Consider the following 17,849-nt stretch of genomic DNA (forward strand, 5'->3'; position numbering starts at 1 on the left):
ATAACTTGAAAAGAATTTTGGTTTTCTTGCCCAAGGGAGGGGGTGAGGCGGCAATGAATAGCCATGTGTGTGTTCTTTGCTTGGGGCTTGAAATAGGTCTAGGCCGGCTCAAGACCCTCGAGCCAGGCCAACTTCAAGTCGAGCTATGGTCTAGGCCCGAAAGAGTTCGGATTGGGTTTGGCTTAAAAGTAGAGTTTATGTATTTTTGAGTTAAGCTCAGGTATATCCTTGGACCGGCCCGAACCCAGCGAGCCCAGACAAGACTCGAAACAAAGCCCCAACTTAGGCCTGAACCCATCCTGGTATCATTTCCAAAATAAGCTTGAGCCCTTAATCCGATCCTTTTATATAGTAAGAGGAAATGGTAATGTTGTGAGACCCTTTTGTATTGTATATCTACTTATTTCCTCAGTTTAACTATTTTATATAACTCGATAGTTCCTTCCCCTATTATCGAAAACCCTAATCCCCCCTCCTTCCCCCTTGCTAGAGCTCCTTGATTGAAACCCTTACCCTAGCCTCTGCTCTCCCCATGGCCTTTGCTTCCGATTTCCCCACCTCTCACTTCCCCCCTACTTGGCCCACCCACAGCCTCTCCTCCCCATTTTCCCACATCCTCTATTGCAATCCCGATCCGCCATCACTGCCATTGCCACCCCCTCTGCTTCCCAACCTTCAGTTGGCCTGATCCCCTCTCTGGAGTCGCCGGTCATTCCCCTTCAGTGCCACCATTAACATCAAACATTAACATCAAATCCTCTCCTCAGATGCCGTTAGCCACCGGGATGATCAAAAAGTCTTTGGAGAGTGATTAAAAAGAAGAAAAGCACCTCCAAGCTTTGTAATTCAATGAACCCCTCTACATATTCAGGCTGACCTAATTTTTGGCCCAAACAACTAATTCGAGCCAGCCCAATCGGGTTTGAACTAGGCCTAGGCTTTGGGTTGGGCTCGAGCATGTATTTTCCAAAAGGTTTTGGGACTAAGCCTGGCCCAAAGACCAAAAAAATTTTGCATTGGGCTTGGATAGGAGTGTGGCACGACCCAGTCGGGTCTGTTTCTAGCCTTATCTCTACTATGTCACGTGTTACTCTCCATCAACCTACTTTATTATCTTCAAAACCTCAAGGGACATATGAAAATCCTAGAAGTAGGGGTGCCATCAGGTCATGTTAGACTAGATATGGATCATGTTAGATACAAGATAGATCAAAATTCTATCAATCCAAATCTGACATATGTACTAAACAGATCAAAAATCTAGATCTGAACCTGACTATAGTACTAAATAGGTAACCTAACCTTAGGGATGGCAATTTCAGCCAATCCCTAACCTTAGGGATTCGGATCGGGTATAGGTAACGATATGCCCCACCCCGAATCTGATCCAATATAACTTTATATATATATATATATATATATATATATATATATATATATATATATATATATATATATATAATATATCCCTTCAAAATTATAATGACTTTATATTGTTTATATGTACCTGTCCGATCCAACTCACCCCTATTATCTATCGACTCGACCTGCATCTCTACTTGACCCAACCCGACCCAACCTAAGGCGGGTACGGGTGAGTATATATATGGGATTTTTAATTGCTAGACAGGTATGGATATGGGCCGACTCGACTCATACCTGCCCCATTGCCATCCCTAGCTAACCTGACCTACGATGGGTTGAGTCAACTTAAACGAGATAAGTCGACTAAGCAATATAAATGATTAAACATCGCCACCCCCTACCTAGAAGCCTAGATCGATCTTTCTCTTAGTCCTTTTGACTGTCATCAACATTTAAATTTCACATAATTTTAGAACTGCAGATATATTGGTAGAATACTGAAACTTGGCCAAAACTTTCACAAAGACCCGTGAATACCACATCCAAATGATGGTTTACAAGTTGGTGAGGACTAAATCCTCATTTTCCTTTTTGGGCTAATCGAAGATGTCCCTTTCTCCCTCAATTTATTTTGTTGTCTTAAAAAGCACATGAAAATCTGAAACACCAAAAAAAACTCTCCATTGTTCTGGTGACTTCCATCAGTATTCGACTTTTTTTAAGAACATTGTAGGTATAAAAGAATATTATAACCTAAAAGTTGGTGACTTCAAATAACCTATTGATTTATCTTCATTTCATCTTAGCCTAATATCAGGTTATCACTCTAGACCAATATTTCTAATTAATATTATCCTAAAGTCACATTAAACCATCATTACCCAGGTTCTGACAATGATGCCATATGTCCATGTGCTGCAAAGTACCATAGGTACTTCCAAACAATATAAAGTATGTTAACAAATAGATATCTAGATATTATCAGAAAAGATGCAGGTTAAGGCTTGTAAAACTGGTACTGTGACCTATAGTGGTCAAGTTTTGGATCAGCTATATAGTACCATACCGATGCTGGTATGCATATGAGTGCAGGGCAAATTCCAATTCACCCAATCTTGGGTTTCACCTTAGAACTAGATTGAGGGAGAGAGGGAGAGGAAAGGTGGTCCGGCATCTTACCAATGATCACCAAAGATGGTGATGGTGGATGTGGAACCCAGGGCCACCATGTGTAGTAGATCCAAGCCACAGGATGAGGGTCATGAGGAGGATTGCCAATGAAGTGGGAGCTGTAGGTGGTGAAGATCTCGGAGGCAGAGGTCATTGACGAGAAGTCCGGCATGGTGGAGAGAGCAAACGTGCATGAGAGAGAGAGAGAGAGAGAGAAGCGAGACAGAGTAACCAAATCAAGTTTAGAGGGATAGGGAGGGTATTTTGTAACCTTAATCGGCTGGGTCAATACCACCTGAATCAAGTGCAACCGGGCAATTTCACTCAGTTCATACTTGTTTTCTTTTGACCGGTTCATGTGCTGCCCCGAAACGACATGCAGAACTGACCAAGTTCCGCACCAGTTTGGTACACCCTAAATTGGGTGGTTCAAATCGATTTTGCAAGCAATTGGATTTGTAACTAAAATTTACACCATTTTACATTAATGGAATTTACGCCATTTTACATTAATGGAATGTATGAAACTTTAAGATGAAACCAGTTAACACTTAAAATAGTCGAAGGGTAGTGTACAACAACTTGTGTTGAATGCTCTTTGATGATACACTTCAAAATATTGTGCCAAGTACCAAGTTAGTGCTGCAAGTGTACTAAGCTGATTGTAAACAGCTCAGGTTCTTGCAATAACAGGCTTGATCAAACTAGTGGGATCAGAAGCCTGGGCAATCTTAAACATCATTTAAAGCTTGCCTACCAAACGAGCCAAGCATAAACATTTGGCATGCAAAAAAGATAAAAACCCAAGCTAGGCTCAATAACAAGCACATTTAAGCCTATTCAGTTAACAAATCAGGCAAGCTTGAAGAGTAGCAGTCCAATCTCCATGTGAGCTCAAATATGCCTTTGATAGAACAAGCTGAGCCGAGTAGGTTAGTACTCAGTTCAACTTGACTCTTTGCACCTCTAATCTCGAATGCAAGATATCCTGAAATCCCAAAACTAGAAATGTCTGTGTAGCATGATGCCTTGAGTTATTTCGCACTCTTATCCTACATCAGGTATGGTATAGAACTTCATCACCTTGGTTGACCTGCTTTTGATCGATCGTGTACTTATGGTCTACAGAAGGATGACAATCTGCAGCTCTTGAACTTCCACATTGTGTCTATGGAAATAAATTGCAAAAACAAATTCAGAAGAGGTTTTTCAATTGATAAAATAAAGGATAATTGGGCCTATCATTTTAACATTTCCTTCATTCAAGGGCACTAATAAGAGATGAGATTATTTTGTTCTAATAATAGCTCAAAGGAGGGTGGTCAAATCATACGACGAAATTTACACTATTATTTTTATTAAAATGTGGCAGAAACTAACAATTTTAGTTATAATAGCCTAGCAATATCTTCACGAATCTTCCTCATAGATTAAGTAATAGGTAATCTGGTTTCATGAATTTAGATGACATCAAGACAGATATATAATAGTGCCCTATTGCAAATGACTACAGTGATTTATGGAAGAGGAATAAGTTTCCGATATCATATGCAAGGTGGATTTAGAAAAACCTATAACAAACTGAATTGGTTAGCATCACCAGATGACATGCTTGGGTGCCCTAGTTTTAGCCACAATTAGTGGTGGATTGCACTTCTTATCTCTCTTCTCCTATTCACTTCTTCTTCATCTCAATCTCTTTTCCTTCTTCTGCTTAACCCCCCTAATATTCCAGCATCTGTTGGTATCAAACATTAGTTCAACATCTCGTCCTCTCTTATTCTCTCTTTAAGAACACTTCTTTCTAAAATCTTGGTACGCAACAACAAAGAGCGAGATGAAAGCCCCTTTCACATCACAAGAAGTTACCTCATCAACAGGATGCATGCTTGACTCAAATAGAAGGCTAGATGAAGCTTTCAAAGAAAGACAAAAGTTTGAGCAACTTCAAGCAATGCTTTCCCAGCTCATGAGAACTAGAACTTCTTCAAATGATAGACTATCATCCTCCAAAGTTCAATCATGAGCAAGATTAAATCAACTGAAGGGCAAGGCACCAATTGAGGAGACAGCTGAAGTTAGGAATTCACCTCAAAACCTCCTAATATGGCCGTGTCTCATACTCCTAATTCTCCTTCTAAGACTCTTGCATCTTATCCTCTAGCTCTTGAAACCCTCATAATTGCAACATCTAAGTATGCCCATAAATTCAACAATCATGATGGTGAATCACGTGACAGCATTCAATGCCAAGAAATTATATCTTAAAATTGATCATGAGGATTAATTTTTTGATCCTTTAAATGTTTTGACTGAAAGGTAGAGTCATATTTGATAAATGGTAATGTTTCTCCTCATTTTACTTGAAAAGATTATGAAGACCCTTACTTGCAAGGAGTATATATCTGGCCATTATTTGTGATTACTACACCCATGTTGATTCAACCACAATCTTGCAGGAAAAAAATATTGCATGAGTTTATTCATTTTATCAATAAATCATATAGGACCACACCATCAATTGTGACACAAGATGTGGAATGAGAGGTCCAAGAAGAAAAGATTTTGGACAGCACAGTAGAAAACATTGATCATCCTTCATCATCAAGTTCTTAACCAAGCATTGAACTCGAGAATGAGTTCCATGCAGCGAAAGTGTTTTGTCACAAAAGTGATAGACCAATTATATTGGTCAATCTATTTGGGTTCAGCCCATTTTGGAGTGGCCTATAATTTACTCAAGCAATCAAATTGTAGTATTAGCTATGCTATTAATAGCTAGTGGTTATTATGCTTTAATTATGTGTTATTGATATTCAATATGTCTCTTAATATTTCTACGCTCATTAATTATGATTCATGCATGGTGGTGTAAAAGTATTTATTTATTTATATCTTATCAAGTTGTAAGTATTAATACAGGGGGATATGCAAGGTCATCTTGTATCTATATACAAGGAAGAAAGAGGGTGAAATGAACTTTACATTAAAGTTGCTTTGAATTTAGTGGTAAATTCCACTTGTTATCTCTCTTTTCCTATTTACTTCTTTATCTCAATCTCTTTCCCCTCTCTCGCTTAACCCCTTACTATCTGGCATCATTTGTGATCTTTGGTAGGGATTCTTGTAGAACACTAGTGATTATTTGATCATCTGATTCTTGTAGGCTTTCAAATGGCAAATTGTAGAGTCAAATCTTGAAATTACTACTTCTAAGTAGCTTCCTTCTTCACAAATGGCAGGATGCAATAAGTCCTGGTAGAAGAGGCTTATGGTCATGGAATTTTGGTGCAGAAGTAATATGAAGCACCTAGTAGAAGACGACTCACAGATGATGAGGTGTATATCTCTTTAACCCTCTTAAATGCTTTTATTCAGGTCTTCTTGACTTAAGAAATTGGGTGGGTTTATGCAAAAATTGCATCTATGGGTTTTTCTTTCTAGAAGGCTTTCCGTCAAAATATTGCTTTCTGTTAATCTGTAAACCTGTTTCATTTATATGGAGCCATTATGAAAGCAACAGAGTCCGATGTTTTTGTCACTTAGCTGTTGTATATAGGATATCTCCAGTAGACTAATACTGAACTTGCAATCTAAGGTGATTTTACACCCTCCTATAAAGCCCCAGCTTACGGTGTATACAACAAGGCAGTATCATTTCTAAAAGTAATTTGCATCACAACTACTGCTTTTGCCAAAAAAGTTGACAATGAAAAAATTAAAAATAGCCATAAACCAATGCAAACGGTATGCTCACTGAATATGCTACAAAACTAAGGAACTGCGAACAAACTATACAGTGTATTAATAACAAAATCAAACCAATGCTAGCTACAATACTAAATGCAGAAAAAGCAGCAATTAAGATAGGCAGCCTCTAGTTACAGAAATATAATTATTTTGTACCTTGCTCATTAGAATGGGAAAGCGGGCTTCGAGCTCAGCCATATGAGAATCTCCTCCATATATCTCTCCTGCTGCAACATATACAGGAGTATTTGATGGATATCCTAGAGAAGAAAGAAAAATTCCCACCTCCTTTGGAGTCAATGGGCAGTACCCCTTTGTCCTTTGTTCTTGGGGATCAATATCCTTCACCTTCCAATATGAAATGTTCTCTCTGCAGGATGAAGCGATAGCAGGTCTTAGTTAATATAATTGAACTAGTTATAGATTTTACTAGGCAAATCAATAATCTACAAAAACCCTTGTATGAAACTTTTACCTAATTCTTGCCAACTCATCAGCTTCAGCAGGAGACAAGCCATAGGTGCAGCCACTAAAAGCAAGCATGTCCTTCTCATAACGCAAGTGCAAAGCAATATATGGACCATAGGACCTCATTCTCTCCACCAATAACTACAGATGTAACATCACCAGAAGCATAAACAATGATCATAGTAGTAAAGGCATTTATGATATGGTCAAACAGGAATTTTTTTTAAAAAAAATATGGATTAAGTATTACTTTTCCTAGTGCCTCAATTTGGGGAGCAAATCGAAGTGCTTTATAGAAAGCACGACAACGAAGCTTTTGAATGTCAGAAGGAAGCTTGTTGTTGGCAAGACGAGAATCAGACTTAGCAGCCAGAATAACCTATTAAGAAAAGTATTTGCATCAGGAATGCCACCAATTATCAACTGATAGTGAACAGTGAAGGAAAGATGACAAATAGATTCCCTCATAAAATTCATTACGAGATAATCATCCCACAACCGAGATATCTCATCTTGGTAGTATTCTACTCCAGACCAGCTTCTAAATTGCATGATGGCTTTGGTAGTTCCCTTCAACTCCTTTGGCAGTTTCTTTATAATTTTAACATCACTTGACAAAGAATGGATGAAATGTTCTTCATCAAAGACATCTGAGAAATTGCTGTCGTCGGACAACAAAGCCATCAACATAGGAAGCAATCTTTTTAAAAAATAATATAACAAATAGAAAGGGATGTTTTACCTCCACATGGATGCAGGGAAAAGCCACATACATGCTTGCACAGCAGTGCAGCTACTGAGTGGGTCCTCCACCAAATATTGGTGGGTCCCATACAACAGCTGATCTGAAGCTGTACACCATGTAGGTGATATTCACCTGCATGCACATGGAGGTACATCACCACCCATTTACAAGGAAACTACAAAAAGAAATGCATTCAGGTAGTTTTCGCCCACACACTCATATATAAAAGGCACTTATGAAAGAATGAATGTACCTAGAATCTTGCCAAAATGAATTTTTATCGAGACGTGGAACAACAAGTGTGGCATTAATTAAACGTGCAACAGCTACCATGTCGCATATCTGCCATTCAAAATGATTATGTCCTTGAATGGTCGACCAATAAACAAACAGCAAAACAGAAAACAGGAAATGATTCACCAAGCCTTTGATTTAGAATATAAGTTTTATGATTCCTAGCATTTACTTGCATGAGGAAAGGCTACATAACAGTAAATGATTGATGTGTATATTGTGTAGAAGCATGATTTGAAAGAACTGACAAACGGAGATCACAAACTTATAGTTAATAAGAACAAGAAGAAGAAGAAGAAGCACAAAAAAAAAAAAAAGATGTGATGTCAAATGATGATCTAAGAAACAGATGTCTCCCATTCAGTGGCAATACCTCATGAACAAATATGATTTCAGTGTTGCGATTGTTCTTAAGCCTGCCTCATCCCAGCAGAGGCAACTCAAAGTGCAATTACTGCATGTGGCTGTTGGTAGTATGCAATAACACATAATTTGAAATGAACTGGAAATGATTTGGGTAGGACTTTGTGGTAACTACTATTCACAATTTCCAGTAGCCTGCTGTGATTGACAATATTACTTTTTCAATGTAGATTTGTGAAGTTTCTTATCCAACACTGGCGTAAATGATAATCAGTGAGCTGGGAGTAGCTCCAGCCATTAATTGATCTATGGTGGAGGAACATACATAAAGACCCCATCGAGTCTATTATGTATAAGGTATTGAACATGTGCATACAATTATCACCAATACATAAAGCAACAAATGCAGTTTCTGGGGTAGCATGAATTTCAGAAACATGCAATCTAACACTAAAATCAGTCTCAGTTAGTCGTTAAAGAAAGCTAGGTTTGCACAAAATGTTATGAGGCTGATTGAGTCAACATTTTGACTAGAAAAAACATTGAAGACCATTGTAATAGGTGACCTTGCTGTGCAAATAAAATTGAACTTGGTAAGACCGAAAACTGTTTGATTATCAGCCATGTTGTGAACCTTGAATAATATCCACTCTCCTTTATATAAAAGTTTTATAAAAAATGATTTTTTGTTGCAAATAAGGAGCATAGAATAATTGTGATGATATAAAAACAAAATTTCAAGTAATACCTATTGCCACAAAGAAAAAAACATTTTTATAACATGCTGACAATATAATATTCACCTCTACACAGAACTTAATGTTATTACACATATATAATAGAAAATCTATTTTTTTATCAATTTCATACAAGTAAAGCAATAAGCATTTAGCTGGTGCAACTATTTAAGTGCCTTGTAACTCAGTAGCTGCTTTGAGAGTAATGATAATGATACATCCAGGCGTAATTCTTAGTTCATCTTTAACATTACAGATCGACATCCACCAGTATTTGTCTGTTCTTTTCTACTTCCAACCATGCATTTAACAATTGTTCTTATTATGCAAAATAATTGATTGTTACATGGAGAAGCAGGCACGCAGCACATGAAACTTGTTTGCTGAGGAGTATTTAGTGCCTCTGTATTATATGTGCAAAGTCAAAGTCCACAAACAACTCCAAAACAGCAGAAGCTTGTTTGTAAGATATTGCCTTGCCTGAAAGAGAAATAGACATCCCACAGACTATAATCTGTATCCCAATGCTTGTACACCATCTCATAATTACATCTTTTGTCATCTAAGTAGTCCGAATTCATCATGCATTTCAGAAGCCATTCTTCCTTTCTCACATTCATGTAAACCCCCAAAAACACAATATCTCATCTTCTTAACAAACAAATAAGTGATACATATTGCCGAAGAACGTTGCTCTAGAAACCTTGTACAGGTGTCAGGATCAATGACATTTTCAACTTAATGAAGTAAAACATACCTGAGATTTCCATTACCTAGTTCTCTAGCCAATTACGCAACAACTTTTTTTCCAATGCAGAATGGAAAATGAATTTTGGATGTAGTGCGAGAAACTTAAGAAACAGAACAATTGATAACATTTTGAATATCAGTTTATCCAAAAATGAGAACCAAAACGAATGACAAAAATTTGGAAAAGAAATGCCCACCCCGGCTCGCATCTGGTTTAACCCACCATTGGCGTAAACTAGCAAATAACCTCTCGACTCAGAACGAGCTGAAAAATATCAAACCCCGTCATAGCAACAAGGAATCAGGACAGCAAGGTGTCCCAAAAAATAAAATGGACAGGGGTGGAATTCTCTTACGCAAATATGACGAGGTGGGTTCCACGCATGGCACGAAATCACGCCTCGACGGAGGCTTCCACAGCTTCTTGAATTGCGAAACCTCTTTGGCGCCGCCCAACTGTCAAGTCTTGAGAAGTGAACAGCAATGAAATAGATGGCATGACTTCTTTGCATCTCAAAGACTAGCTAAAATCTACGAAAATTATTAGCCATTGCTTCATCAAGATTACAAAAACGAAAGCTTTTGGATCAAAACAAGCTAAATTGTACTGGAACAAGATCTGATTTTTATCAATGGCAAGCTTCAAGAATCATGATTTTGGTTCACCTTCTGAGTGGAAGTCGGCAGTTTGGAGAGTTTGGGCGGCGCTAACTCCTGCGCCCACCTCAGCTCGCCGCCCCACCTCCGGCACCCAATCTCACATTGCTGCAGAACAATAATCCAAACCATGAGCGCTCTTAAACCCTCTAATTCTTCCATCTTTTTTCCGAAAAATGTAGATAAATCCGTAGAAAACTTACAAAATTGCTGAAATAGTGAACCCGGCTAAGTAAATCTTACAAAAATAATTCAAGAAAAAAAAAACCTCCTTGGGATCGCAGCATTTCTATGAATTAAACGACAACAAACAGGGCTCAATGTAAGCGTAAAAAAATTCAAAAAAATTGAAAAAAAAAAAAAAGGGAATCGTCGAAAAGAGTACAAGGAAAGGAGGAGAAGGTGGAGTGCCTCCGGGAACTTGAAGGCGTCGGAGAGGGAGCGAACGGTAGAGAAGGAGAATACGTGGACGGCCATGAGCGCCCCTAGGGCAATCGCGCCGATGGCGCACGATAGCAGCCACCGCATGAGGGACAGGCTGCTCACCCTTAGCCTGCGCCTCTGCATCTCTCTCTCTCTACTCTTTCCTCTTTTGTTCGCCCGTGCTTTGTTCTCCGGTGTCTCGCTTTAAAGAGAGCATGTGTGAAAGTGAAACGGTAGTGAGAGTGAGAGAACTAAGGGTTCTTCAACTAGCCACTGTTCCAACTGTCCCCCTCCCAGTGCCAGCACAAATTATTGCATCGCCTTTATTCCGTTCTGTTGCTCCTCACCTCTCTCAAACTTCCGTAGCTAGTTCCCAGGTCTCCAAATTCACGCATGGAACCCGTCGCCGCTGCCAGGCTGGCAAAGTGAGGGTGGGAACGTAGGAGGGAGGTTGCGGGGCGGTGCCTATTCCCAAAAGCAAATAAAATAAATAAAACGCCTTATCCGAACGGTAAGTATTCTGGTTTGAATGATGTTGTCCATGACTGATTCCATCACCGGTATGTAGATTCACCGGTCGTTTGAAACTTGGATGGTGCGTGGGAGTGGGAGCGGTGGTACTTAAGACAGGCGGACGGTTATCAGGTGAGTCGTATACCTGCTTCAATCAGTGCTCTACTTGATGTATTCTATGTAAGAGCGGTGATCAGGCGCTGTCGCGTGAAACATGTGTCGCTATCTCCTGCAAACAATTTTACAAGAATCGAAAACCATTGACCGATTTATAATTGCAGTGGCCGGTTCCATTCTTTTATGAATAAATATTATAAAAAAAATTATAATTAATTAATTTATTTATTTTTTAATATTTTTTAAGATACATAAAATACTTTTTTATAAATAATATTTATTTATAAAATAAAAAAAATTTCATCGATCTAAAAAAATGACTAAATTATTTTTTTATTACTTAATATAGTAGATATTTAATTTTACTTTTAAAATACTTCATTATTATTTTCAATATTTTCATCATTCAATACTTAATAATCTTCTCCAAATCGAAAAAGCATGGAAGGTGATATTATAAAAAATAAAAATAAATTTTAACAATTTATTTAAAAAAATAATAATATAAAAAAATATAAATAACAAATTTCAAAATTATTTTTCGATACATAAAAAAATATAAATAAATTATTTTTACCTAAAAATTATCTAAAAAATATTTATTTCAAAAAAATATAAATTTTTAAATAATTTTTTTATCTATAAAAAAATAGATCTTAAGAAACAATTAAAATAAAAAGATCCATCGGTTCAACCCATGAACCTCTCGAACCGTTCACGGTTTATTGGAACCGAGTCGTTTTCAATAATTCTACGTGAATTGGGGATTGGATTTTATCAATTTCATCCCTGCTCTCTCGTCCTCCACGATCGGTTCGTCCTTCCTCTCCTAGTAGCCCCTCACCGTGGCTATTTTCCTCCCTTTCCCTTCCCTCCTTACCATGATACTTCCCTGGCCTGAGAGGGCAAAATCTCTGCCATGGAAATTTCCTACTTAAATTTCTTTTAATCTCTAAACATTGGAACATATTCAAATATTTGTACTTGATTTTAAATTAAATATATCTTTTCAATTTTTAGCCGATCATTTGTATAGTTTACAATCAAGCATTTATGTTTTATGATTTAATTTTGTAGCATTTAGCTGGATATTTTATTAATAAATTTCTCAAAACATTGGCAATTTATTTAGCATGATAAATTATTCAAGATAATGCTGTAGACAAAGAATTGAGTTGTGAAATTTTAGAACTTTGTTTCACAATTATATTAGACAAAATAGTAAGAAAAAGCTTGATATTCGGGCATCTCTCAAAAATATAATACTAAACCAAACGAAATTTGAAATTGAACATGACAGTTTGAAATTAGACTATATATTTTAGTATTGTACCCAAGCTGACCATATTGTTTAATTCTTCTTTTAAATGTAAATAGGCCAACGCAGTTGCTCATGCTGGCTAACCAAGATGTACTGCAATGCATGAGGAGCTAGTTGTGTCACTCTAAGTTCATTTTGATTCACACCAGAACTGTGCCAATTTGCACAAGCCAAACTAATGAAGCAGACCATAAATCATGAGCCCCTCTATTTATCCATTGTTTCTATTTAAATATGAAAGTCATTTATAACTGAATTTCTCTTTGCAGCCGCTTTCGTTTCCTAGCTCTTTCTTTAACAGCATGGTCATGGTATTTGCTCTGCACGTGATAGATTTGAGATCATGTACAGTCGATTAAATGAGAAAATTTATCTATGATAGCTATGCAAATGGGACAGATACGATTTCTAATCCGTCATGTGTTGAGATAAAGTTGGAGATGACATACTCATCCGCCTCGGGATCTCTTCTCGAGCGTAATAGGGAAGAAATCGTACTTATTGCTCTCTGCATCGAATATTCACTCAGTAGGATGGAGATCTTCATGATCATGTTTAAAGGAGATTGCTATGCTGGTGAGCCCTCTCTCACCCTATTTTTTATACCAAAAAAAAAAAAACCATTGCTATGCCGATGAGCCTCCCCTCACCCCATTCTCTCTGCCAAAAAAAAAATACAGCACCGTCATGCATTTGTTACCTTTGCAATGCAAATTAAAAATATAAAGGAAGATAAAATTGAAAGCTTCCATTATTTAAAGTCTTGATATTTTTTTAAATATAAGACATGTCATCGGTGCGTTGGCGCAAGTTTCACTCAATTACAGTAATAAGTCTTTTTTTTTTTTTTTTTTTTTTGTAAGCAATCACAGTAATAAGCTTTATCGCCTACCACATGCATCATTCCTGCTGAACATAAGTTCTTCTAAATTATAGTTTTTTTTTGACCCCTCACTTCTGTGTAAAGGTGATAATTTATGATCCGACGTATCAATTTGATCTGCAAATATCAAAGAACTAATTTTAAATGGATTTGAATTTGAAATCAATGAATTTGAATCATAAATAAGTCAATCTATCTAGATCTGTTTATTAAATGGATTGAATTTAGATTTAGATTTTTGATCTGTTTAATCTATTTTAATTTATTTAATAAATAAATTAGATTATAATTTGATCCATTTAATCTACTTAAAAAGATTATCTAAGTTATTTTGAATCTACTTAGCATGTTTCTAGCATGTATAACCTAATCCATTTAATTTCTTTAACATGTGTAATTCATTTTATCCGACTTAACTTATTTAATAAGTGAGTTATATGGAATAAATCCAATTGCTATTTAGTATATAGGACAGATTGATTCTTTTAATTATGAATCAGATTCGAATTGATAAATTTTTGATCTAATTTAATTTACTTGATTGCCACCCTACTTCCACACTTTCCACTCTAAAACAACCACGCATCTACGCCATAGGCTTGTTATTGGATTCTGACTAAATTTTGTATTGGAGTGTGACTAAATTTGAGCTGGTCGATGAGACACCTTTAGTTTTTCTTTTCCCTCGGAACCTTAGTTTCCAAAGAATTTTAATGTATCCGGTATCCATCCATCCAAACCCAATATGGTGGGCAACGGGTGCAGGGGTCGACGTTGCTAGAGAAAAAATTGTATAGTGGACGTGATCTACAATGCATGAGAGACGTTAATTAAAAGGGGTACCAGCGATGCGAAGGTGCTGATTTCAGTGCGCGGCATCAGATTCTTTGATGTAACCAACCGTTGGAACGGTGGACTCGCCAACCGTGGCATCACATTGGCGTTCCGGCCACTACGAAATGGGGGTCCATGTCGACATTGTGATCGTGGGATGATTGATCGACGGTGTGGGAGAGGGTGGGCCCAGCGCATCGATAAGGACTACGTGTGGGCCACCGGAAAATTCCGACCCAACTTGTCCTGCAGATTTGCGTGTCGGTGGTCTCGGACAAGTCTTATTGACCGTACACGACGGTGCGGACAAAGGCAACGTCCTCGGTGGGCAAATGGAGCGCCACGTACCCAAACTTTTTTCCAGAAGCCCGTACACGGCGACGAGGGAGCTGTTTTGATTGGCCCGCGTACGAATGCTGGTTGGTGAACTTTGTGGGCCGCAATTTGCCCGCTGAGTTAGCGCTCGGCAGACGCGATGGCTTTTGTTGGGTACATAGATCTGATGGTTTTCCGAAATGAAAACGACCGGTGCAATTGGGTGTTGGTGATCAGCGAACAGCACCTGAGCCTTGGTGATCTTAGGAATTATCCAATGCAGCAAGATATTCCCAATTAGAAAAGCTCCTCCCGCCCTGCATGGACCTCCTTTCTTCGATGGTCGACAGCCCTTTCATTGTCAGCGCAATCCACCGCTATTATTATTATTATTATTATAAAGTATTGGTTTTGGCTTGCCTAACTAGGCCGGTCACTAATTAAGAGAGTTTGCCTTGGAATAATTCCACCATCCCAACATAGAACTCGCCTTTTGTTGGAATACCGCACTCCAATACGTCGAAACGAGCTTTTTCCGACCATCTCAACGAACGAGGCAATCGATTGGTTCGACTACCTTTAGATCCTCTAATTGTTATAGCCATATAATCTAGACGCAGAATGAATTGACCAATGTCAGTCATCCACCTATTCAGTTTATGCTTCTTTATTTGTTATTTTGACCTCGCATGAGATATTGAATGCGGGCATTTGAGTCCATGTACCACTTTATTTATTTATATTGTTATATCAAAATAACGCTACTTTCTCCTTTTGCTAGTTAAAATAGCACAGGTTTGGAGAGGGAAAGAGCTGCCAGAAATCGAACGCGGGAACTTGCTACAGGATGGACGAGTGTCCTGGGAGCAAGCGTCCCTGTCACGGGGGTCAAGCTCATTGCCAGCCAGGTGTGCAACTTTGTCGCTATGGGTTTATGTTCCATCGGGGGCTCGTAACTTTCATATAATAGTGGGACAATCTAGTGGATCAGCCGAATCATTTAGGTTGCATTTGATACATCATCAAATAATATTAGAAGATAATATAAATTATTTTTAAAATAAATTAATATTATTAAATTATTAATAATTATATTGCAGTAAAATTATTGTGAATTTTGATTGACATATTTAATCTAACAATCAAATTACTAGTGATATAAAATCAAATTGTTAAAATATTTTCATAAAATTTTATGAAATTTTGAATTACTAAAAAAAAATAATTTTATTTTTTAAATTTAAATTTAAATTTTTAACACATGCATAGCGAGAGAAGGAGACAGCGGCTGGGTTGTCGGATGAAGAGGCGGCGGCAATGGAAAAGAGATCGATGCCAGTGTAGAAGTAAGAGCTATGGTTGGAGATGATGAGAGCACAGACAAAGGAGAGGCGGTCCAGGGTGGCAAAAGCATGAGGGAGTTAGGAGAAAAATGGGAGGGTAAGAGCCACGAGAGGAGGAGGTGGGATGGTGGGCTGTGTGTGATTTTTTTTTTTGAGGGATAATTTTGTACAAAAAATTTTTATAATATTGTCAAACAAATAGTAATTTGGATAGCCACCTCTTTCCAAAACAATCTGAAGGCAATCTGAATTGTTAAGATAATCTGATTGCCATCCAAAAAGCATACTAAATATAATAATTTGATGGGTCCATTTTAAATTATCAGTAATCTGGATATATTGTCAGCTACCAAACGCAACTTTAGTTTTTCACAAGATGTCGACTGATTTTAATCAATAACAAAGAAAAGAGAGCTGCTCTCTCTTTAAGCTTTCCAGAGAGAGACTAATAGTTTCTCTCTTCTCAGAAGAGATCTTATGATCTGGATCATATATAATGCAACATTGTACAGTAACATATCATTATGGATAGCCATCACACAGTACAGTATCATTATTGATAGTCACACATCATCAATCTCGAAAAAAGATAGTTTTCTTTAAATTTGCACACCCCATATATTACACTGAAAATGCTTGACAAATTCCTAGGATAAATGAAAACCGCCTATTTTTTAGGATGGATGATATGGCAGCTAGCTATCCATGGGGGCATAGGACTTTGTGATGCAAAAATTATGCAGCAAAAGATCTGAATTCAAAACCCTAACCCTAGCTGTTGCACCGGCTCTTGTTGGGCTATTTTGTCCTCTGAGGGCAAGGAGTCCCCCAACCCCTAAGCCTCCCCTTTCTTCATCCAGCCTCTCTCCCATGCTCTCCTTCCCTTACCATTCTTCCTCCTCGTTTCTTAGTGTGGGAGTTGCTTGGTGTGAGCTCGAGGCCCTAATGGTTGCATATTGTCAGCCTGAGATAGTAAGGTTCTAACGGATGAAGTATAGGCAAGTGGGAGCTATGATAATTCAGGGAGACCATGGTAGCGTAGTTGCGGTGAGCACAGATAATGACGGTGAGGGGAGAGAAGATTGCAGTGGCGGACTAGTGGTGAATAAAGGCTATGATAGTGGCATGGTGATGTGTGGAGATTGTGGCGGTAAAAAGATATTTGTGGATGTCAAGTAGCGGTTAGTTGGAATCACAGCACCGAGAGAAGGTCGCAAAGATGAACATAAGCCATGAGTTACAAAAGCCGGCTAAGATGGTGGAGTCGCGACAATTGGAGGCCATGATGATGAAGGGTAGGTTGCAGTGCAAGAGGTGGCCATAATAGCTAGCAGGCTACGGATCTTAGCATGAGAAGAGTAGAGGGTACGATAATTAGATGAATATGATATGGTAGTGAGTGGAGATTGGTGGTTCAATGATGACAGAAATAATAAAATGTGGTCATACCCTTCCACCCCATGTGATAGGATGGAATGGCTACGATCTATATGTGCTTTAAATGCAGCAAGCAGAAACGTGACCATAACTGATTCAAAGCTATAAATAATTTAAGTTAATTATAAGATACTTCTAGAATATTGGCCGAATGCAAACCATGATGATAAACATTTGTTGATGATAAACTATTATCAAAGACATTATTGTGTTGTATGTGATGCATTTTGTTAAGCAACGGAAGTAACATTTAAGTTGCTAGAACATTGATACGTACATTTCATGATGACTATAATTTAATATTATTTTAATAATTATAATGGTTGTGTACTGTTAACTATTATTTTATTTAGTTAGTAGTGTG

General features: G+C 37.8%; 1 protein-coding gene across 2 annotated transcripts; it reads right to left on the minus strand.

The window, feature by feature from the left end:
- Positions 1 to 3,550: 3,550 nt before the first annotated feature.
- Positions 3,551 to 11,130, minus strand: LOC140859460 (O-fucosyltransferase 7-like). Of its 2 annotated transcripts, none has more exons than XM_073261338.1 (10): positions 10,765 to 11,130; positions 10,309 to 10,407; positions 9,999 to 10,098; positions 9,840 to 9,907; positions 7,752 to 7,840; positions 7,234 to 7,414; positions 7,004 to 7,132; positions 6,761 to 6,894; positions 6,442 to 6,655; positions 3,551 to 3,703 (listed from the first exon to the last, which is right to left on the minus strand). In XM_073261338.1, the coding sequence occupies exons 1-10, from the start codon at positions 10,864 to 10,866 to the stop codon at positions 3,593 to 3,595; spliced, it is 1,227 nt and encodes a 408-aa protein (XP_073117439.1). In that variant the 5' UTR covers positions 10,867 to 11,130; the 3' UTR covers positions 3,551 to 3,592. The 2 variants fall into 2 exon arrangements, with proteins under 2 accessions (XP_073117439.1, XP_073117438.1); XM_073261337.1 differs by having other exon boundaries at positions 3,555 to 3,703; positions 10,711 to 11,115.
- Positions 11,131 to 17,849: the final 6,719 nt, after the last annotated feature.

The sequence above is a fragment of the Elaeis guineensis genome, chromosome 7, assembly GCF_000442705.2.
Source record: "Elaeis guineensis isolate ETL-2024a chromosome 7, EG11, whole genome shotgun sequence".
Taxonomy (NCBI): domain Eukaryota; kingdom Viridiplantae; phylum Streptophyta; class Magnoliopsida; order Arecales; family Arecaceae; genus Elaeis; species Elaeis guineensis.

What these genes read in the sequence shown, in the direction of transcription:
- LOC140859460 (XM_073261337.1), bottom strand. Translation starts at nt 10,866, where the DNA reads ATGCAGAGGCGCAGGCTAAGGGTGAGCAGCCTGTCCCTCATGCGGTGG. An exon ending in TAAACCAGATGCGAGCCGGG is followed by an intron (nt 7,841 to 9,839) that starts GTGGGCATTTCT and finishes TTTGAATGGCAG; the next exon opens with ATATGCGACATGGTAGCTGT. An exon ending in TTCCCATTCTAATGAGCAAG is followed by an intron (nt 3,704 to 6,441) that starts GTACAAAATAAT and finishes TTATTTCCATAG; the next exon opens with ACACAATGTGGAAGTTCAAG.